Consider the following 24,469-nt stretch of genomic DNA (forward strand, 5'->3'; position numbering starts at 1 on the left):
TGAATCTGAGATTGGGGATACTATACCAGGGGACGGTGAATCTGAGATTGGGGATACTATACCAGGGGACGGTGAATCTGAGATTGGGGATACTATACCGGGATGGTGAATCTGAGATTGGGGATACTATACCAGGGGATTGTGAATCTGAGATTGGGGATACTATACCAGGGGATGGTGAATCTGAGATTGGGGATACTATACCAGGGGATGGTGAATCTGAGATTGGGGATACTATACCAGGGGATTGTGAATCTGAGATTGGGGATACTATACCGGGATGGTGAATCTGAGATTGGGGATACTATACCAGGGGATGGTGAATCTGAGATTGGGGATACTATACCGGGATGGTGAATCTGAGATTGGGGATACTATACCAGGGGATGGTGAATCTGAGATTGGGGATACTATACCAGGGGATTGTAAATCTGAGATTGGGGATACTATACCAGGATGGTGAATCTGAGATTGGGGATACTATACCAGGGGACGGTGAATCTGAGATTGGGGATACTATACCAGGGGACGGTGAATCTGAGATTGGGGTTACTATACCGGGACGGTGAATCTGAGATTGGGGATACTATACCAGGGGACGGTGAATCTGAGATTGGGGATACTATACCGGGATGGTGAATCTGAGATTGGGGATACTATACCGGGATGGTGAATCTGAGATTGGGGATACTATACAAGGGGACGGTGAATCTGAGATTGGGGATACTATACCGGGATGGTGAATCTGAGATTGGGGATACTATACAAGGGGACGGTGAATCTGAGATTGGGGATACTATACCAGGGGATGGTGAATCTGAGATTGGGGATACTATACCAGGGGACGGTGAATCTGAGATTGGGGATACTATACCAGGGGATGGTGAATCTGAGATTGGGGATACTATACCAGGGGATTGTGAATCTGAGATTGGGGATACTATACCAGGGGACGGTGAATCTGAGATTGGGGATACTATACCAGGGGATTGTGAATCTGAGATTGGGGATACTATACCAGGGGATTGTGAATCTGAGATTGGGGATACTATACCAGGGGACGGTGAATCTGAGATTGGGGATACTATACCAGGGGACGGTGAATCTGAGATTGGGGATACTATACCAGGGGACGGTGAATCTGAGATTGGGGATACTATACCAGGGGACGGTGAATCTGAGATTGGGAATACTATACCAGGGGACGGTGAATCTGAGATTGGGGATACTATACCAGGGGATTGTGAATCTGAGATTGGGGATACTATACCAGGGGACGGTGAATCTGAGATTGGGGTTACTATACCGGGACGGTGAATCTGAGATTGGGGATACTATACCAGGGGACGGTGAATCTGAGATTGGGGATACTATACCAGGGGACGGTGAATCTGAGATTGGGGATACTATACCAGGGGACGGTGAATCTGAGATTGGGGATACTATACCAGGGGACGGTGAATCTGAGATTGGGGATACTATACCGGGATGGTGAATCTGAGATTGGGGAAACTATACCGGGATGGTGAATCTGAGATTGGGGATACTATACAAGGGGACGGTGAATCTGAGATTGGGGATACTATACCAGGGGATGGTGAATCTGAGATTGGGGATACTATACCAGGGGACGGTGAATCTGAGATTGGGGATACTATACCAGGGGATGGTGAATCTGAGATTGGGGATACTATACCAGGGGATTGTGAATCTGAGATTGGGGATACTATACCAGGGGACGGTGAATCTGAGATTGGGGATACTATACCAGGGGATTGTGAATCTGAGATTGGGGATACTATACCAGGGGATTGTGAATCTGAGATTGGGGATACTATACCAGGGGACGGTGAATCTGAGATTGGGGATACTATACCAGGGGACGGTGAATCTGAGATTGGGGATACTATACCAGGGGACGGAGTCTGAGATTGGGGATACAATACTAGGGGACGGAGTCTGAAATTGGGGAACTATATCAGGGGACGATGAGTCTGAGATTGGGGACACTATATCAGGGGACGATGAGTCTGAGATTGGGGACACTATACCAGGGGACGATGAGTCTGAGATTGGGGACACTATACCAGGGGACGATGAGTCTGAGATTGGGGACACTATACCAGGGGACGATGAGTCTGAGATTGGGGATACTATACCAGTGGACGGTGAGTCTGAGATTGGGGACACTATACCAGTGGACGGTGAGTCTGAGATTGGGGACACTATACCAGGGGATGGTGAGTCTGAGATTGGGGACACTATACCAGGGGACGATGAGTCTGAGATTGGGGACACTATACCAGGGGACGATGAGTCTGAGATTGGGGATACTATACCAGTGGACGGTGAGTCTGAGATTGGGGACACTATACCAGTGGACGGTGAGTCTGAGATTGGGGATACTATACCAGGGGATGGTGAGTCTGAGATTGGGGACACTATACCAGTGGACGGTGAGTCTGAGATTGGGGATACTATACCAGGGGATGGTGAGTCTGAGATTGGGGATACTATACCAGTGGACGGTGAGTCTGAGATTGGGGATACTATACCAGTGGACGGTGAGTCTGAGATTGGGGATACTATACCAGTGGACGGTGAGTCTGAGATTGGGGACACTATACCAGTGGACGGTGAGTCCGAGATTGGGGCCACTATACCAGTGGACGGTGAGTCTGAGATTGGGGATACTATACCAGTGGACGGTGAGTCTGAGATTGGGGACACTATACCAGTGGACGGTGAGTCTGAGATTGGGGACACTATACCAGTGGACGGTGAGTCCGAGATTGGGGCCACTATACCAGTGGACGGTGAGTCTGAGATTGGGGATACTATACCAGGGGACGATGAGTCTGAGATTGGGGATACTATACCAGGGGATGGTGAGTCTGAGATTGGGGACACTATACCAGGGGACGGTGAATCTGAGATTGGGGATACTACACCAGGGGACGGTGAATCTGAGATTGGGGATACTATACCAGGGGACGGTGAGTCTGAGATTGGGGATACTATACCAGGGGACAGTGAGTCTGAGATTGGGGATACTATACCAGGGGACAGTGAATCTGAGATTGGGGATACTATACCAGGGGACGATGAGTCTGAGATTGGGGATACTATACCAGGGGACGGTGAGTCTGAGATTGGGGATACTATACCAGGGGATGGTGAGTCTGAGATTGGGGATACTATACTAGGGGACGGAGTCTGAAATTGGGGAACTATATCAGGGGACGATGAGTCTGAGATTGGGGATACTATACCAGGGGACGATGAGTCTGAGATTGGGGATACTATACCAGTGGACGGTGAGTCTGAGATTGGGGACACTATACCAGTGGACGGTGAGTCTGAGATTGGGGATACTATACCAGGGGATGGTGAGTCTGAGATTGGGGACACTATACCAGGGGACGATGAGTCTGAGATTGGGGATACTATACCAGTGGACGGTGAGTCTGAGATTGGGGACACTATACCAGTGGACGGTGAGTCTGAGATTGGGGATACTATACCAGGGGACGATGAGTCTGAGATTGGGGATACTATACCAGTGGACGGTGAGTCTGAGATTGGGGACACTATACCAGTGGACGGTGAGTCTGAGATTGGGGATACTATACCAGGGGATGGTGAGTCTGAGATTGGGGACACTATACCAGTGGACGGTGAGTCTGAGATTGGGGATACTATACCAGGGGATGGTGAGTCTGAGATTGGGGATACTATACCAGGGGATGGTGAATCTGAGATTGGGGATACTATACCAGTGGACGGTGAGTCTGAGATTGGGGATACTATACCAGTGGACGGTGAGTCTGAGATTGGGGATACTATACCAGTGGACGGTGAGTCTGAGATTGGGGATACTATACCAGGGGACGATGAGTCTGAGATTGGGGATACTATACCAGTGGACGGTGAGTCTGAGATTGGGGATACTATACCAGTGGACGGTGAGTCTGAGATTGGGGATACTATACCAGGGGACGATGAGTCTGAGATTGGGGATACTATACCAGTGGACGGTGAGTCTGAGATTGGGGACACTATACCAGTGGACGGTGAGTCTGAGATTGGGGACACTATACCAGTGGACGGTGAGTCTGAGATTGGGGATACTATACTAGGGGACGGAGTCTGAAATTGGGGAACTATATCAGGGGACGGTGAGTCTGAGATTGGGGATACCATATTAGGTGATTACCCAATCTGAGATTGGGGTCTGACAGAAAAGGACCACCAAATCTGACCTGGGGTACAACAGAAAGGATCACCCAAATGATTTCTTCCTCCTTCTAACGGGTGCTGAGCCCTATTGCAGCGGTGTTACAACTGCCCCAGCTGAAAACCGCTTACTCGGCAGATCTGTGCAGCCCAGCCAATTGCATCGCGTGAGTTGTAGGAAAAGCCCATCTTCACCGTTAGCTGTATCTATGCTGGTTTAAGATAATGGAGCAATTTGTTCTGTAAAATATTAACAGTGCATATTTTTCTTGCATTAACTTAAAATACTGGGGTAGAAATTGAACCTGGTTGCATCATTTTGCAGGTATAGAATGGGCACAACGAGGCCTACCATCGGGGACTAACATCCTCCGCCTCAAGACGCCTGACAAACCCCTGACCTGAAATTGGGTCAGGTCATTTTACAGGTGCTCCTGGCAACCTAAAAACAGGCTTTGATCACTTTACATATGTACACATGATTTAGGCCTCCACGCTCAGAGGAAACAGTCTTTATTGAGCAGGGCAAGTGTTGGGCCTAACCTAATCAGAATTCTTCATAAACAACAGCAGCCAACTAAAAGGAGCCAGAAAGGGCAGGCGGGCTCTCCTGACAGCTGCGATTGTCCATCTGTCCCCACCCACACCCACCCCCCAAACCCTGCGTTGTACACCCCTGCCCTCCCGAGACTTAGTTGAGGATGCCACTATTGAGACAGGAAGCCTGAAATCCATTGCTGCAAAAAGGGGGAGCTTCCAGAGAAGGCATGACACACACTGCCAGCTCACCTGGATTACATAGATTAAGACCAGAGGTCTAACTTCAGGCCAGCTGAGAGCTTCCCTGTTTGGGTGTTCCATATTGTCACCACCACCACCACCAACCCCCCCGCCCCCAATCCTGATATATTTCTTGTTGATATCTACATGGACACGTGTACCTGATCAAGCACATCTTTTTTTGCCATTCTCCACATGATCTTTGCGATGAGGGTGTAGACTGGAATAGGATTCTTCCTGCAGTAAGGTTGGTATAGGAGTTGGTCCCACCAGTGTTTCACCCAATATGGGTCCACACCCAGAAACAAAACTAATCCATATAGGTCTGAGGGAAGGAGAAATAAATCAGCTACGTCAAAATTGTGTGTGGATTACAGAAGTCAAAAAGTGAAAGCAAGTTGTCCAACACAGTTTATGCATCTTTACAGACGTCCAAAATAAATCCTGATTGCCCTTGTGAGCAAAAAAAAGCCTAAAAATAACATTTTCCAAGTAACAGACAGCGCACTCCCATCCAATACTCAGCACTCATGTTAATCACCTTTTCACGCTATTTTAGCAGAGGTGTTGACATGTTCGAAAAGTAGAAAGGAATCAGGGAAATAAATATATAAATAAAATACAGAAACCAAAAATCTATAATAATAAGATTAATTACCCCAAGATAGACTGAATTAAAAGTAATGCAAATTGCAAAGAAAAGCGAGGATTTCTACAACATGGAGGTCACTGCTTTCTATATCAAGGAAAAAGGCTGAATCTAATTCTAGGAAATTAAGAGTGAGGCAAGTAGAAAATGCAAGGGTAGGGCAACATTTTGAATTGGTAACCATAATTAGATTTGAAATACCAACTGAAAGGGGGAATGATCAGTCGATGGTAAAGTCAGTTGACTGGAAAGATGTTATGACAAAGGATATGTTGTGGGCATAGATTTTCAAAGGGTGTTTGATAAAGTACCATATTGGAGACTTCGAATCATAGAATCCCTAGCACAGAAGGAGGCCGTTTGGCCCATCTTGCCAGTACCTGTTTTTTGAAAGAGCTATCCAATTAGTCCCACTCCCCTGCTTATTCCCTGTAGCCCTGCAAATGTTTCCACTTCAAGTATTTATCCAATTCCCTTCTGAAAGTTACTATTGAATCTTCTTCCACCACCCTTTCAGGCAGTGCATTCCAGATCACAACAACTTGTTGCATATGTTTTTGTTCTTATGCGACCTCTGGTTCTTTTGCCAATTACCGTAAATCTCTGTCCTCTGGTTACCGATCCTTCTGCTACTGAGACAGTTTCTCCTTATTTACTCTATCAAAACCCTTCATGATTTTGAACAACTCCATCAAATCTCCCACTAACTTTCTCTGCTCCAAGAAGAACAACCCCAGCTTCTCCAGTCTCTTCATCCCTGCCATCATTCTAGTAGATCTCTGCTGCACCCTCTCTAAGGCCTTAACATCCTTCTTAAAGTGTGGTGCACAGAAATGACTCAATATTCCAGCTAGGGCCTAACCAGTATTTCATAAAGATTTAGCATAAATTCCTTACTTTTGTACTCTATGCCTCTAATTATAAAGCCAAGGACCTGTATGCCTTTTTAACAGCTGTCCCAACTCGACCTGCCACCTTCAAAGTCTTGCATATGTACAACCTCAGGGCCCTCTGTTCCTGCACCCACTTTAAATTTGTACCATTTAGATTATATTACCTCTCCTCATTCTTCCTAACAAAATGCAGCACTCCACACTTCTCTGCCTTAAATTTCATCTGTCATGTGTCTGCCAATTTCCTCCTGAAATCTGTTACTATCCTCTACATTGTTTTTGTCCCTCTTTTTTCCTTTTCAGCTCTCCCCTTTATCTTTTGCATTCAGCTTGGTTCTGAATTATGAAAACAACATTTATCATAAGCCTCCTTTCAATGTTTCATTTTAATCGCTATATCTTTAGGCATTCAGGGAGTTCTAGCTTTGGATGCTGTTCCTTTGCCCTCTGCTTGTTGATAAAATTAGGGAACATGGTATTAAAAGGAGGGTGGCACATGTAGGGGAAGTTGGTTCAAAGACATAAAACAAAGAGTGGTGATTAATGGCTGTTTCTCTAACTGGAAGAATAAACAGTGGGTTACTCAGCGGTTAGAATCTGGACATTTGATTTTCTCAGATAATCTGAATTTGGGTGTGGGGGCACAATATTAAAATTGGCATAAATCATGGAAAAATAAGGGAGCATAATAGACTGTGAAGAGAACCGTAATTAAGCTCAAATGGACATGAACAAGTTTGTAGTTTGAGCAGAAAGATGACAGATGGAATGGAATGCAAAAAAATGTGAGGGGGAACAAGGAAGAACAAGGAGGGAACATTTACACTAAATGGTAAGGCTTTAACAGTAGAGCAGCAGGGAAACTTAGAGCTTCAAATAAACAAATTTTTATGCATTGAACACGAGCATACGTAGCCAGAGGCACTTCCTTCATAGATGGATCATTCAGGACACATTCAGGCCTTCCCATAAGGCACAGAAACCACACCTCGCAGGCTTTAGCCATCCCCATACTAACCTAAACTATCCTCTCCTAAAAGTTTGATGAAAATCACGACGACTTAGCCCTTCAAGAATAATTTTACATCAACTACACCTCAGGAACAAATTCACTCTGAGGCTAAATTCCTGGTAATGATAAACACCGCAGTCTTTTAGCTTCTTCCACTACAATAGCCCTTCACATCCTAGGGCTAATCCCTTGCTAATAAAGTCCAGTTTATACAATCTTAATTTATGCAATAGCCCAACACCCAATTATAAAACTGTTAATCATGCTACTCATGTAACCAAATAATTAACCTGTCCAGCACTGTGAATTCTCTGGATTTGTTCAGCAGGAATTGCTCTTTTTCTTCTTGCAGCAGGCACCTCCATTTCCAAAATATAAGCTACTGTGTCTAATACAACTTCATTATATAGGAAGGGTGAGAGAGATCTTCTTGGCATGGGAAGACAGTTTAAATCACACCAGGAAAATGTCCAGTATTCAGATATTTGTTACCTTCTAAGCCCCTTTGGACTGGAGTTCCCGTGACACACCAACGATTGATGGCACTTAGTCGTAGACACATTTCTGCAGCCTAGAAAGAAAAGAAGAAAGGTTCGAAAAGCAGCGGGCGTTATTTGTGTGCAGTGTTACGTGAAAATTCTTGTGTCTCAAAACGGATGATGCAGGCCTGTCTCAATCTGCGTTTGTCCTCACGCAATTTTAAAACTTAATATTGTAAAGATGATTTATTTTAAAAAAAGACAGACTTGCATTTCTATAAACACCTATTACAACGTTAGGACATCCCAAACATCTTATAGCCAATACAATGCTTTTTCATTTGAAATGTTGCCAATGTTGTAATGTAGGGAATGTGATTAGATTTTGATTAGAGATACAGCACTGAAACAGGCCCTTCGGCCCACCGAGTCTGTGCCGAACATCAACCACCCATTTATACTAATCCTACACTAATCCCATATTCCTACCAAACATCCCCACCTGTCCCTATATTTCCCTACCACCTACCTATACTAGTGACAATTTATAATGGTCAATTTACCTATCAACCTGCAAGTCTTTTGGCTTGTGGGAGGAAACCGGAGCACCCGAAGAAAACCCACGCAGACACAGGGAGAACTTGCAAACTCCACACAGGCAGTACCCGGAATCGAACCCGGGTCCATGGAGCTGTGAGGCTGCGGTGCTAACCACTGCGCCACTGTGCCGCCCATATGGCAGCCAATTTGCGTACAGCAAGCTCCCGCAAACAGCAATGTGACAATGACCAGATAATCTGTTTGTGATGTTGGTTGAGGGATATATATTGGCCAGGACACAAGTGAGAACACCTTTGTTCTTCTTTGAAATAGTGGCTTGGTATCTTTTACATCCACCTGAGAGGGCAGATGGTAGATTATGTACTTGAGTGTGGCTTGAACCCAGGAACTTAGGACTCGGAGTCAAGAGTGCTACCAACTGAGCAAGGGCTGACATTTTATGATAAGATCCTCACCACCTGTGGGCCTTTTAAGAACAAATACACTGATGTGGTTACTGATATACTGATACTGCAATTCTGGTGTCACAATGACAAGACCACATATATATTATGCATACATTTTAAACCTTAATCTTAAAAAAAAAATCACGAATGACTGAACTTCAAAGTGCAATACCAGCACTCTGCATCGTGCAGCACAATAAAGGGAAAAAAAGGCACAGGCAGTTGACAGTGACGTTAGCCTTTCATCTTCAGAACCCGAGTTCAAGTCAGGTTAAAATAAAAATAAAAATCTCCTACATGACACGTTTTACTATGTTAAAGTTGCTATATAAATGCAAGTTGTTGTTATCCACTCATCCGCTCTGTTTCCCTCAAAGAAGCTATGTTTGCTTTCAAAATTCAATCTGCATTTTTTAAGAAGAATTTAAAATTAGAAAGAGGGCAAAAAGCTGCCCGTCTGCCCTTCTCCGCCTGTCTCACTGTCTCCGAGGTGTTAGAGAGGGAGGGATCGAGTGAAAGAAATTGAAGAAAGAAAAAGAAAAGGAAGATACGAGGATTGAAGTAAATTAACCTGAACTATAACAATATTGGGGTCGTTCACCAACTTTGCACTTCAAATGGGGACGCTCAACTACCGAGAGCACATGTTGGAATCTTGGGCCTACATTCCGAACAATTATTCAACAGTCTAAATTAATGATCGGAAAATCCTGCAACATACCCAGTTTCCCCATCAGCAGTTGGATGTCAGAAAGTGACCACTTTCCATCATAGAGAGTTTTACCTTCAGCACTCTTACCTTAGCGGTGGCACATTCCACCATTTGAGCCTCGTCCAGACAGATCCTCCACCACTCCACTGCAACCAGCGGGCTTGGAATGGCCATGTAACGCTTCTCTTTGCGTAACCGACGCCCATCATCGCTATTGCTGTGAGGTATGTCAACATAGTTCAGCTCCGATCGAAGCACATCGTACGTTGTGATGACTATCTCGTGTTTTGCCAGCACATGTGGTTGGATAAAGCCGTGCTTCTTCACTCCTTGGTACACCTGTGGAGGGAAGTCAGCAATGTCAATGAAGGTGTTGCTCTAAAGAAATAAAGTACTCTAAACTAGCACAGCAACTAATCATACTAGAATGGAAACTAATTAAGTTACTCAAATATCTTACAATTAACTACTTATAAAACATTGATAAAGGTTATGAAAACTGCACAATTAAGATTCATGCTAGTTTTTTGAGTTTTTTTCCCACAGTAGGGTTCCTTACCAAGATGGAAATGGAAGAAGATCTCATATGCCTGTTAATTTCATCCATCCACTGGTGGCAGATGGAACTGGGCGAGATGATGAGGGTTGCAGATGTGGGCACAGGTTCCATAGTGACCAGACAGTGTGGGCAGTAGAATGGCCTGATCTTTAGGTCTTCTTTTTTATAATTAACACATGCAGCATGCTGCCATAAATGGCACTTCAGACACTGCACCCGCGCTTTATAATCAACCAGTCCACTTTCTCCACAGATACATTCGAAATGACACTTCGAATTGCTAAAGGGAAGAGCTGTTTTTGAGCGATGCAGTGCGACCAGAGCTTCTTCAGAATCTCCCCGTGGAACGTTTGGGCAACTTTTATCATTTGTCGTCAGCTGCAGTAGGGTAATGGAATTTTCTCTTATTTCATCAATTCCGTTATTCTCCGTGATCCCTTGACAAGTTGAAATCATCTCTAACCCTCTATTGGGAACCTCCTCTTGTTTTGAATCAAAGTCCTGTGATGTTTCTGGTGATTTTCCTGCATTCTGGTGTTGCTCAGTTTCACCACAATTGCCATTTTCATTTTCCAGGAGACACACAAGGGAATCACCTGCCAATAGTTTTCCAGGGTCTGCTATATTCAAACTTGTGTCGCCTTCTTCTTTTTTGACCTCTTGTTCATTATTTAGAAAAATATGGAACACATTTTTCCCAGGGCTTGGTTTCTAAGCAGAAACAATGAAATACAATAAAACAGCATCTATAAATCACACAATACATACACAGAAACACATAGAAGTTATAACGTGAAAACAGGCCATCCAGTTTAACCAGACTGCGTCAGGATTCAACCTCCATGTGAGCAAGCAGTGCTGATCACATTTACCCATCCTGTTCCCATATCCCTTCATCTTTTCCTTCATCCACCTATCCAATCTCCTAACCTTCAATGTTGACATAGAGTCATAGAGCTGCCTCAACCACTAACCCCAGTAGTGAATTCCACAGCCTCACAACTCTCTGTACAAAAAAGCTTTGTTCTAAACCGCTTGCATTTATGGCCCCTCATTCTGGACCCAAGTACTGAAAACAGTTGACTTCGATCTATGCTGTCAATCCTTTCAGAGTTTTAAGGCTGCGTTTGCTGATAATGCAACCACTAGGTGGCGCAGTACTTGCACATGCGCAAATGCAGCCTCATGCACTTTAACATCACAGTCTGCGACATTTTGGCAGCTGCCAGTAGCAAAGATGACGCTGCTCAATATATCACGCTGCTCAATATATCACAAAAACAAGTGAAACCAAAATGGCCACTTCTGGTCCCCGCTCCTGCTCCCCGCAACAGGTCGTTTAATGAATTTTATTGACTATTATTTCCGGACACAAACCTGATTTTTAAAGCAGTGAGCATTTTAAAAAGAGACTTCTAACATTTTGGAAGTTGGAACAGATAAATCCTGGGAGCTCGTGTTCAGCATGAACACCGGCAGAGAACTGCTTCTATGTTGTAATAAGAGACAAATCCACAACTTGATCCAGCATCACTTCAGTGAGTTTTGTGTTTAAAACGAGCTCCAGGATAGCTGCATGTGCAGGATTGTGCTTGCATTACAACAGAATCCGTGGTCTTGCCCCTTCTTCCCCCTTGGCCGCTCGGTCCCCCGGTCCCTTCCGCTCACAGTCTCCCTCCCGTCCCCATCTTGTCACACTCTCTCTTCCACACTTTCCCCATGCGGGGAAAAAAGGCTGTGATCGCTGGAGGGAGTGGGGACCAGTACCAGGACCAGAAGCGGGAGAGAGCGGGGACCAGTACCGGGGACCGGAAGCGGGAGGGAGCCGAGTGCTGGGAATGACGAGCTGCAGTATTCATAACTATAATGTTCATGCTTTCACAAATGTCTCATACCAACATACGTACTAGGAGCAGGAGTAGGCCACTCGGCCCTTCGAGCCTGCTCCGCCATTCAATAAGTTCATGGCTGAACTGATTACTCCACATTTTGTCTCTGAACACGTCATTGGCAAATTCCCCTCCATTATCAGTCAGAAACTTAGCTGGTGCCTCACCCAGTCCCTATCCATTTTGTCATGATTTTATCTATAATCACCCTTTTGTCCTTACTATTAATTACTGTAAAAAGACTAAATCTAGTTGCTAGGTCTATAAAAAGCAGAATGAAAATATTCTTGTCTTGGTCCCATACCTTAAGATCCATGGCAACTACCTTGTTAAAGTCACGTGCCAATGGAAAGCTGACAATAGGACATGATGGTGTTCTCCAATACTTTGTACTGATTTCACAATTTGCACTAATCTCTTCTATTATCCTTATTATCTTCATCAATCACACCTGCATCCTTTAGCAGGGTTTTTAAATCCATGGCAAGAAGTGTGAGCAAATTGTCTGTGCAATTTTAAGACAATTTGCTTTTTATCTCTCTGATGCTTAACACTTCACTAATACTTCTCTAACACTCTGACTAGAAACATCAGGTTTTGTTAAGGGGATACAATAATGCCCTGACTGGGTAAACTGCAAATTCACAGACTTCCCAAAAACAATTGCCTTGTCGTGCTCCATATCAAGTTCCATTTGTGCCTTTTTCATTGAAGGCTTACTCAACAGTAAAGGTATCTCACTAAAGACTAGATCAGTACTGATAAAGTGGCTTACCCCAGCTATTTTACATGGAGTTACTACTCTCTTCAGTGACTTCAATGTGTTGTCATCACCGAACCTAAAGCTGGTAGTACTTTTATACTCCTTAACCTTGCGTCGATCCTCACTACTGAGTGAATCCAGATAACACTGCAACCAATCAGTTCCACTGTCAACTTGTCAAACTGTCAACGTGCAAGCACTGTCTAATACAGCACAGCTGAACAAATCTGCACCTAACACATGCATCACAGGACTAAATCTCCTTGTGACTAGTACAATTCGTTCAGATTCATCAGTATCTTCCTCTTCTGCCTCAGAATTCTCCGTGTCATCTGTTATTTCGAGGACTCTGCCCCTCCACTTAGGGCAGTTCATTTCATACTGATACTTTGAGTCAAATCTGAAGCACCTATTAATTGATCCTTGGCATTCCTGGGATTCATTTGTCTACGACTGCTGTTCCAATTCTGTCTTCCATTGTGATAGACCTGCTAAAGGTGCTTTCATCCTCATTTCTCCTGTCCTTCTCTCTTCCATTGCATTTATGCCTGCTTCCAGCATCTGGGCCATTTCAAAATCTAATAAACATTGAGTCCTCCATTCTTTGTGTCACCACAGAATGCCCTGTTTGTTCTACCAGGGCTGCAGGAAATGACTGTTTCCCCAGGAATTTCTTTAAGGCAGCAGCCATTTGATCCAACAGGGAGTCTTTGTCCACGAACCGAACTCCAGTTAGAACCAGGAGCCTGTCCATAAGGGATACCTTAGTACAATCTAGCAATTTAAAAGCTAGCATTGAACCAGGGAATCTCCAAATTGAATTTCCTCAATCTTCTATACAGTCTGTTAAAGTTCATGATATATTCCTCCATTGAATAACCATCTGTTTTGTGAAATCTATTAAAGTCTGAGCATGTCTCATACACATTCAATAGGTCATCTTTCTTGTAAATCTCATCCAAGAATTCTAACAGAAGATCCAACCCTTCATCAGTATCCAACTGAAAAGCATCCAGTTCACAAAACACTTTACTTCTGATTTTACTTTTGGTGGGAAGTGACAACGTCAAGGCCATACCTTGTTTCCTCTTTGGTAGGGACATAACCCGTGTCCACATAGCCAATTAATTCTTTCACTAGTCATATGGTTCAGACTCCGAGAACACCGGAGAGTAATCATACCCTGACAATTTACACTTGCTTTCTGCCATATTATGCCACACTAGCCCTTGAGATTTCAGTTTTCTGTGCAAAAAACAAATTCCTAGTTTCCAACCTTCAGCTTTAGGCAATCATTCTCTGCTACCATGCTAAACTCCAGAAAGCTTGTTATGGAAGGATAATGCTGGAGCCTATCTTTACTCAGTTTCACATTTAATGTGCAGAGTAAAAAGATTACAAATATGTAGCTCCTCACTCAAAACCCTCCACTAGTCTGTGAGTGGCTGCTTATAAGTGCTCAACTAAGATCCCAATTAACAACCTTCACCTGTATATAATCAAACCATTGGTACACAGTTAAGAGATTAATAGCTGCTTTTTTAAAAAACCAGAATGCAGCATCTCACACCTAATGACGTTGAATCCAATCTCCCACATTTTAGCTCATTCCCCTAGCTCCCTTTTGGTCTATAAAGAATTAACTGGACCTCAGGATTTGCATTTGACAAAACTGCTATATACAAATCATTGATATGTACAGTGAACAGAAGTGGGTCCAGAACTACTCTACCTATTTCCAACCATGCTGATAAACTGCCCTTAATTCCTACTCTCTGCTCCCCCACCACCGCACCTCTCCCCCCCAATAAGCAATTTTTAATCCTTTTTGCTAATCTCCCTATAATTCCATATCCTTTAATCTTCTCTAGTAACTTCCAGTGTGGTACCCTGTCCAAAGACCTCCTAAAGTCCATGTACACTACATCCGCTGCATTTCCCCACCCCCCTACCCCACCATGCTAGAAGGTTTATTGAGCATGATGACCTCTTTTGAATCTGTGCTGGCTATTTCTAAATATTCTTTATTCAGATACATGGACATTTCATCCTCAAAGACTCAAAAATGTTCCCAATGCAGATATTAAGCTAATAGGTCAGTAATTATCCATATGAGCTGAATCTCTCTTTTTAAAAATGGGTAATACATTGGCTACTCTCCAGTTTTCCAACACATGTCCACACTCTATAGAGCCTGATATAAAATTTGAGGTCTCTGCAATATCCTCCTTCAACTCTTTCAAGATCCTAGGATGTATCCTGTTAGACTCTGTGCACTGTCACTTTGCTCAGTGGGTTGCATCCTCACCCCCAAGTCAGAAGGTTCAAATTCCACTCCAGAGACTTGAGCGCACAAACTTAGGCCAACACTCCAGTGCAGTACCAAGGGAGAACTGCACTGTCAGAGGTGCCGTCTTTTGGATGACCTGTTAAGCCAAGACTTTGCTATCCCAGGTGGATGTAAAAGATTTTAAAGAGAAAGGGAATTCTCTCCCGGAGTCCTGGCCAATATTTACCCCTCAAATCAACATCACCAAACAAAGAGATTATCTAGTCATTATCAAATTGCTATTTATGGGAGCTTGCAGTATGCAAATTGGGTGCTACATTTCCTACATTACAACAGTGACTACACTTCAAAACAAAAATTTCATTGGCTATAAAAATGCTTTAGGATGTCCAGAGGTTGTGAAAGGTGCTATATAAATGCTAGTCTTTTTTTACTTCTCATCTCTTTGATTAATTAATATATCCAAAATCTTTTTGTTATCCCTCAGAATAATGGCTCATCTCACTCTCAACCTATTCAGGATGCTCCTCCTATCCGGTATACCTCTTTTTATTAAAGGCCTCTGCAAAGTACTTAAAAATCTCCGCCACGTTTTTGAGCAAATTAAAAATCTTCTCTCAGAGCCCCATCACACTTTTAACAACTCTCATTTGAACTGATGTATATACTAAATGCCTTACTGCTGCTTTGTAAATTTTTTTAATACATAGAAAAATTGAAAGTTAACTTTTTCCATTATATTTTCCCATATCCATATTTATAATGTGTTTTACCTACATAATGTCATTACTCCGACTGCAGAATTTGGCCACTGGCTTCCTAAAAATTGCCCAAAATACTTACTAATAAAAATTCATCCACCATTTTGTTTGCAGTGACTGAAAATTCTAATGGTCAAAATAAAGGTTTAAACAAAAAGAAAATCTAAAAATACATATTTCACAATAACATGATTAAATTTATCCAGTGAGTTTTACTTTTGTACCCTTCAATACTCTCATTAAAGATCTTACTTCAATGCTTCAGCCTTTCTCAAAAGTCTGGGCTTGTTCTTATTACTTTTGTCCAGAGCTATGACTTTGTAAGCTGAGTTTGGACTGATTAATCTGTACGTGTACCATGAAGTTAATTACCCAGGATTCACCAGAGAGCTCTACTGTTGGAATATTTTTCACCAACTTCTAGCATTTTCTACTCAGTAACTTTTATTCAAATAATTCTCAAAAACATAGAGGACAAAATTCCAAAGTTTTACTCAGGTAAAATTTATATTAAATTATTTTATATTAAGTTTGTGCGAGAGAAACAAAAAAAAGGAAGTTCATGCTGGAGGTACAGGTATGGGGATGCAAAGCTTCAGAATCACAGTGTAGTGGCTGAAGTGTGCAGCTGCATATGTGGCTTTCTGTGTCACAAAATGGATATGCCCAAATAAGGAGTGCATTGTAAATTGTGCTCGTGAATGTCCGACACACACACAGGGTGTCAAAGTCACATGTAATCCTCTGTTGTAGTGGGGTTAATGGGTGGAAGGTAATGGGTCTATGGTACCTGGATGTCATTGATTCTGTGTGAAAGTCATGCATACAGTCCTTATTTTTGGAATTTAAATTGTATTCAAAATTATGAAGGTGGGGTTCTGATACGTTTGATAGGGAGAAACTGTTTCCGCACAGACAGTACCCAGAATTGAACCCGGGTCCCTGGAGCTGTGAGGCTGTGGTGCTAACCACTGCGCCACTGTGCCGCCCCACCTGCATTAGACCTTCCAAAATAATTACCTCACATTTGTCCGGATTAAACTCCATCTGCCATTTCTCCACCCAAGTCTCCAACCGATCTATATCCTGCTGTATCCTCAGACAATCCTCATCACTATCCGCAACTCCACCAACCTTTGTGTCGTCCGCAAACTTACTAATCAGACCAGCTACATTTTCCTCCAAATAATTTATATATACTACAAACAACAAAGGTCCCAGCACTGATCCCTGCGGACCACTAGTCACATCCCTCCATTCAGAAAAGCACCCTTCCACTGATACCCTCTGTCTTCCATCTTGCCAGCTCACCTCTGATCCCGTGTGACTTCACCTTTTGTACCAGCCTGCCATGAGGGACCTTGTCAAAGGCTTTACTGAAGTCCATATAGATAATATCCACTGCCCTTCCTTCATCAATCATCTTCGTCACTTCCTCAAAAAACTCAATCAAATTAGTGAGACACGACCTCTCCTTCACAAAACCATGCTGCCTCTCGCTAATAAGTTTGTTTGTTTCCAAATGGGAGTAAATCCTGTCCCGAAGAATCCTGTCTAATAATTTCCCTACCACTGACGTAAGGCTCACCGGCCTATAATTTCCTGGATTATCCCTATATCCTTCTTAAACAAAGGAACAACATTGGCTATTCTCCAGACCACTGGGATCTCACCTATAGCCAATGAGGATGCAAAGATTTCTGTCAAGGCCTCAGCAATTTCTTCCCTTGTCTCCCTCAGTATTCTGGGGTAGATCCCATCAGGCCCTGGGGATTTATCTACCTTAGTGCTTTGCAAGACACCCAACACCTCCTCCTTTTTGATAATGAGATGACTGAGACTATCTACACTCCCTTCCCTGGGTTCATCATCCACCAAGTCCTTCTCTTTGGTGAATACTGATGCAAAGTACTCATTTAGTACCTCGTCCATTTCCTCTGGCTCCACACATAGATTCCCTTCTCTGTCCTTGAGTGGGCCAACCCTTTCCCTAGTTACCCTCTTGCTCTTTAAATACGTATAAAAAGCCTTGGGATTTTCCTTAATCCTGTTTGCCAATGACTTTTCATGACTCCTTTTAGCCCTCCTGACTCCTTGCTTAAGTTCCTTCCTACTGTCTTTATATTCCTCAAGGGATTCGTCTATTCCTAGCCTTCCAGCCCTTACGAATGCTTCCTTTTTCTTTTTGACTAGGCTCACAATATCCCGCGTTATCCAAGCTTCCCAAAACTTGCCAAACTTATCCTTCTTCCTCACAGGAACATGCCGGTCCTGGATTCTAATTAACTGCCGTTTGAAAGACTCCCACATGTCAGATGTTGATTTACCCTCAAACAGCCGCCCCCAATTCTAAATTCTTCAGTTCCTGCCTAATATTGTTATAATTAGCCTTCCCCCAATTTAGCACCTTCACCCGAGGACTACTCTTATCCTTATCCACAAGTACCTTAAAACTTATGGAATTATGGTCACTGTTCCCGAAATGCTCCCCTACTGAAACGTAGACCGCCTGGCCGGGCTCATTCCCCAATACCAGGTCCAGTGCGGCCCCATCCCTAGTTGGACTATCTACATATTGTTTCAAGAAGCCCTCCTGGATGCTCCTTACAAATTCTGCCCCATCCACGCCCCTAGCCTTGCACTAAGTGAGTCCCAGTCAATATAGGGGAAGTTAAAATCACCCACCACTACAACCCTGTTACCTTTACATCTTTCCAAAATCTGTCCACATATCTGCTCCTCTACCTCCCGCTGGCTGTTGGGAGTCCTGTAGAAAACCCCCAACATCGTGACTGCACCCTTCCTATTCCTGAGCTCCACCCATATTGCCTCGCTGCATGACCCCTCCGAGGTGTCCTCCCACAGTACAGCTGTGATATTCTCCTTAACCAGTAATGCAACTCCCCCACCCCTTTTACATCCCCCTCTATCCCGCCTGAAGCTTCTAAATCCTGGAACATTTAGCTGCCAATCCTGCCCTTCCCTCAACCAAGTCTCTGTAATAGCAACAACATCATATTTCCAAGTACTAATCCAAGCTCTAAGTTCATCTGCCTTACCTGTTATACTTCTCGCATTGAAACAAATGCACTTCAGACTACCAGTCCCGCTGTGCTCTGCAACATCTCCCTGCCTGCTCTTCCTCTTAGTCTTACTGGCCTTATTTACTAGCTCCCCCTCATTTATTTAATTTGCTGTCCTACTGCTCTGGTTCCCACCCCCCTGCCACACTATGATTAGATTAGAGATACAGCACTGAAACAGGCCCTTCGGCCCACCGAGTCTGTGCCGAACATCAACCACCCATTTATACTAATCCTACACTAATCCCATATTCCTACCAAACATCCCCACCTGTCCCTATATTTCCCTACCACCTACCTATACTAGTGACAATTTATAATGGCCAATTTACCTATCAACCCTCCCGAGTGACACTAGCAAACCTCGCAGCCAGAATATTTGAGCCCCTCCAGTTTAGATGCAACCCAGATCCCATCTGTCCCTGAAGAGATCCCAATGGTCCAGATATCGGAAACCCTCCCTTCTACACCAGCTGTTCAGCCACATGTTTAGCTGCACTATCTCCCTATTTCTAGCCTCACTGGCACGTGGCACAGGGAGTAATCCCAAGATTACAACCCTAGAGGTCCTGTCTTTTAACTTTCTACCTAACTCTCTAAACTCCCCCTGCAGGACCTCGTCACTCTTCCTGCCTATTTCGTTGTTACCGATGTGTACCACAACCTCTGGCTGTTCACCCTCCCCCTTCAGAATGCCCCCTGTCCGTTCAGAGACATCCTTGACCCTGGCACCAGGGAGGCAACATACCATCCTGGAGTCTCTTTCACGTCCACAGAAGTGCCTATCTGTGCCCCTGACTATAGAGTCCCCTATAGGGGCGGCACAGTGGCGCAGTGGTTAGCACCGCAGCCTCACAGCTCCAGCGACCCGGGTTCAATTCTGGATACTGCCTGTGTGGAGTTTGCAAGTTCTCCCTGTGTCTGCGTGGGTTTTCTCCGGGTGCTCCAGTTTCCTCTCACATGCCAAAGACTTGCAGGTTGATAGGTAAATAGGCCATTCTAAATTGCCCCTAGTATAGGTAGGTGGTAGGGAAATATAGGGACAGGTGGGGATGTAGGAATATGGAATTAGTGTAGGATTAGTATAAATGGGTGGTTGATGGTCGGCACAGACTCGGTGGGCCGAAGGGTCTGTTTCAGTGCTGTATCTCTAAATAAATAAATATAACTATTGCTCTTCTGCGCTTTGTCCCTCCCTGCTGAACAACAGTGCCAGCCATGGTGCCATTGCTCTGGCTGCTGCGGTTTTCCCCTGAAAGGCCATCCCCCCCAACAGTATCCAAAACGGTATACTTGTTAGAGAGGGGGATAGCCACAGGGGATTCCTGCACTGACTGCCTGCCCCTTCTAGCGGTCACCCATCAAGAACAGGGTCTCACCAAAATTATCGCATGCAAAATAACAGTATGACATTAAAGAGTGACCATCCCCAGGACCAGATGGTTTCCATCCCAGGGTTTGAAAGGGAGAACATTGTAGATATCCTGACTATAATCATCCAAGTTTCTCTCAATTCTGGAATTCTGCTTTAACCTGGAAAATTGCACGCCACTCAAGAGTCAGAGAGTTATTTACAGCACAGAAGGAGGGCATTCGGCCCATCGAGTCCATGCTGGCTCTCCACAGAGCTATCCAGTCAGTCCCACTCCCTGGCTCAATGTCTGTAGCTCTGCAAGTCTATTTCTCTCAGGTAGCCATCAAACTTCCTCTTGAAGTCATTGACCATCTCCGCTTTCACCACCCTTGTGGGCTGCGAGTTCCAGGTCATTACCACCCGCTGCGTAAAAAAGTGCTTCCTCATATTCCCCCTGCATCTTTTGCTCAAAGAGACAGAGAGTAGGGATAACGGGCAGGTATTCTAAGTGGCAGGATGTGACTACTGGTGTCCTGCAAGGACCTCAACTAATTGCTGTATTTATTAACAACCTAGATGATGAAAGCCACATAGCCAAATTTGCCGATGACACAAAGTTAGGCGGCATTGTAAGCCGTATAGATGGAAGCATAAAATTACAAAGAGATATTGATGGATTAAGTGAATGGGCAAAACTGTGGCAAATTGATTTCAATGTAGGCAAATGTGAGGTCATCTACTTTGGACCAAAAAATGGTTAGCACAGAGTACTTTCTAAATGGTCAAAAGCTGGAAGCAGTGGAGGCCACAGGTACAAAGAAAATAATCAAAAAGGTTAATGGAATACTGGCCTTTACATTTAGAGGACTAGAATACAGGGGGATAGAACTTTTCCTTAACTACACAAAGGGTTGGTTCGACCACACCTGGAGGAAATGCAGCATAGATTTACCATAACGATACCTGGACTCCAAGGGTTAAACTGCAAGGAGAGATTACACAAACTACAGTTGTATTCCCAAGAATTTAGAAAGTTAAGGGGTGAGTTGATTCAAGTTTTCAAGTATTCAGGGGAACTGAGAGAAACTATTTCTGTTGCTTGAGGTTAGGGTGTCTAGGATTCGGAGGCATAGTCTAAAAATATAAACTAGACCTTTCAGGAATGAAATTAGGAAACATTTCTACACGCCAAGGGTGGTAGAAGTTTGGAACTCTCTTTTGCAAATGGCAGTTGATACTAGATCAATTGTTAATTTTAAATGAGATTGATAGATTTTTGTTAGCCAAAGGCAATAAGGGATATACAACAAAGGCAAACATATGGAGTAAGGTCACAGATCAACTCAAGGGGCTAAATGGCCTACTCCTGCTCCTTAGTTTGAAAATCAGAAAGTTCTCAGCGAATTAAAATAGACAATACCTGCTTTTCTGCTCCACTTCTTTTCACTTGCTCCTTATAATTCTTTCCCATCCTGAAGGACCCAGCTAATCCATGACCTTTGACCTGTTCAATCACTTGTTCTGCATTAAGTTTGGCTAAGGTCTTCCTGATTAGATGGCGATTCCGCTGAATGTCATACTTGTAGGTTGTAGTGATGTATTTATACATAGCACTGACAGAAGTCGCCTTCTTCAGCTTCATTTCTTTTATAGCAGTAATTAGCATTACTCGTAGGCCTGTACACAAGAAAAGATGAAGGAATTATTCCCAGTCATTTTGTAACAATCTTTGATTTGTTCCTTGCCTGACAACACTTCGAATTTAAAATTCTCATCCTTGTTTTCAAATCCCTCCATGGCCTCTCCCTTCCCTATCTCTGTATTCTCCTCCAGCCCTAAAACCCTCGGAGATATCTGCGCTCCTCTAATTCTGTCCTCTTAAGCGTCCACAACTTTAATCGCCCCACCATTGGCAGTCATGCCTTCAGCTACCTAAGGCTAAGTTCTGGAAGTCCCTCCTTAAACCTCTCCACACTTCTCTCCTCCTTTCAGCCATTTCTTAAAACCTACATCTTTGAGCAAGCTTTTGGTCCTCTATACTAATATCTCCTTATGTGGCTTTGTGTCAAATTTTGTTTGAGAATGCTCCTATTAAGCTCCTTGGGGTGTTTTACCATGTTAAATGCACTATAGAAATGAAAGTTCTTGTTTGATTTGAAAGCTTCTTTCCAATGCGATAGGGAATAAGTTTGATCATTTCAGAAAAGTCGAGTGACCAAAGATCCACAGTGCAGGGACGACGGAGGTCGAAACAGGTAGCAGCAAAAACAATGGAAATCAAGAAACAGTGATGCCAAACTTGGGTTTAAAGTGCCTGTAACATGCATATTAAGGGAAGACAAGACATTCCACTGTTGAGGTCCTGCAAAAGAATAAGTTAGAGTAAGACACTGCGTGATGAGTTTCAACACACTAATGATGTAAATATAGTGTTTTACTTCAGCGGCATTAACCCATGTATTATAATATAAAGGTGATCGCCCAGACAAAAATAGTTTCTATGTTATCACACAATTTGTTTGTGTCACTCTCTATGACATTCACACTCTCTCTCTGGATATGGTTAGCACATACCTCGATTAGCGTGGTGTCGCTCTTCCCAACTCTTTCTCATTCTCTCACTTTCTCTGAACCTCTCCTCCATTCTTTCACCTTCTTCTTCTGTACATCGCCAGCGTCTGTCTCTCATACATGTTCTTTTACTGATATACTCAATAGCTATTTTTTTAACCTCTTAAAGCCTGTCATACATGCAGGAAGATGGAAGACAGCATATATGGGGTTAATGGAGCGTAGGGGGAAAGGATGTCAGAGAGATGCTGCAACGTGAGCAACTGAGAAAGGTGGGGCTGAAGAACGACTGGTAGGGTATATGGGAAGAAGCAAAGGGTTGGGGTCAGAGTGAGGGAGAGAGCCTGGGAAGGAGTCAGAAAGAGCTGGATCGAGCAGTAATCATAAAAGGAGGAAGTATGGGAATGCTAAGGTCTGCAATTGCTGTCTGTGAGGACTTTAGGGTGGTTAATTTTGATATCACTCCTGAGAGAAAATGGAGCATGGGAGAACTCTCAGATGGGCAGCAAGACCTGGGAACATTAAACCCATATATGTTGTCTTCCATCTTCCTGCATGTATGACAGGCTTTAAGTGGTTAAAAAATAGCTATTGATTAGAAAGGTGCTGCTAACATGAAGTATGTGGAAGAGTAAGAATACTCAAAGCAGAGTCGGAAGACTCACAAGGCTGCAGGTCTCAGAGAACTGGGACACGCTGGGATCTGTGGGCAACAATGGAGATGGATCAGAAGCACTGGAGGTGGCTAGGATTTGGGACAGTGGGAGAAACTAGATCATGGGAAGAATGTGGGGGGGGGGGGGGGGGGGGAGAGGAGTGTAAATGGCAGCTAAGACTACCAAGGGGAAAATTTTGTGTCTTCTCCTCCTCCACTTCTGTCTGTCTCGACTTTCTCTTTCTCTCACTCCTCTCCGTCCTGCTTCACCCTCCCCTTTCACTTCTTGCTTTCATTCTCCTCCCTCATTTCTCACGCTTACGTTCACACTCATGTTTCATTCTACCCTACTTCTCACTTTTCCATCCTCCTGCTTCACGACTTGGTCCCTCCATTCACTTCTCACACTCATTCACACTTTATTCCCGATCCTCCTTACTCCCTCAGGTTATCAGTGGTCCGGAAAGCATCAAGGCAAATGGACAAACTGGAGGCCCTCTGCCTGTGTAGGTATACTCGCAGGCACGCCAAGAAGCACTCACAGCTGCTGTCTTTCTTTACAAACAGATTATTTTTTACAGGAATCGTCCTCAATTCTCACCAAGATACTTGATGCCAGTGTGGTCAATGCTCAACAACAAAATTCCGAGTTGCCCTCTTGTGCCCAGATGAGTATACTGCATCTATCCCTTCAAGACAGAATAACAGCATATCATTTTTTTCCAAAACAATTAACTAAACCTTCTAATGCAGAATACTCAAACTTTTAAAAGAGG

The 24,469-nt window shown here is 43.8% G+C and overlaps 1 protein-coding gene across 1 annotated transcript in view; it reads right to left on the minus strand.

The window, feature by feature from the left end:
• The window catches only part of shprh (SNF2 histone linker PHD RING helicase), a 162,756-nt gene that overhangs the window by 89,148 nt on the left and 49,139 nt on the right, over positions 1-24,469 (minus strand). The window contains exons 9-13 of the mRNA XM_068020176.1: positions 21,888-22,144; positions 10,328-11,038; positions 9,856-10,107; positions 8,063-8,141; positions 5,178-5,341 (exon numbers count right to left, since the gene is read on the minus strand). Coding sequence (XP_067876277.1) covers positions 5,178-5,341; positions 8,063-8,141; positions 9,856-10,107; positions 10,328-11,038; positions 21,888-22,144 — 1,463 coding nt within the window. The remainder of the gene's footprint in view (positions 1-5,177; positions 5,342-8,062; positions 8,142-9,855; positions 10,108-10,327; positions 11,039-21,887; positions 22,145-24,469) is intronic.

Source organism: Heterodontus francisci, chromosome 3 (assembly GCF_036365525.1).
Source record: "Heterodontus francisci isolate sHetFra1 chromosome 3, sHetFra1.hap1, whole genome shotgun sequence".
Classification (NCBI taxonomy): domain Eukaryota; kingdom Metazoa; phylum Chordata; class Chondrichthyes; order Heterodontiformes; family Heterodontidae; genus Heterodontus; species Heterodontus francisci.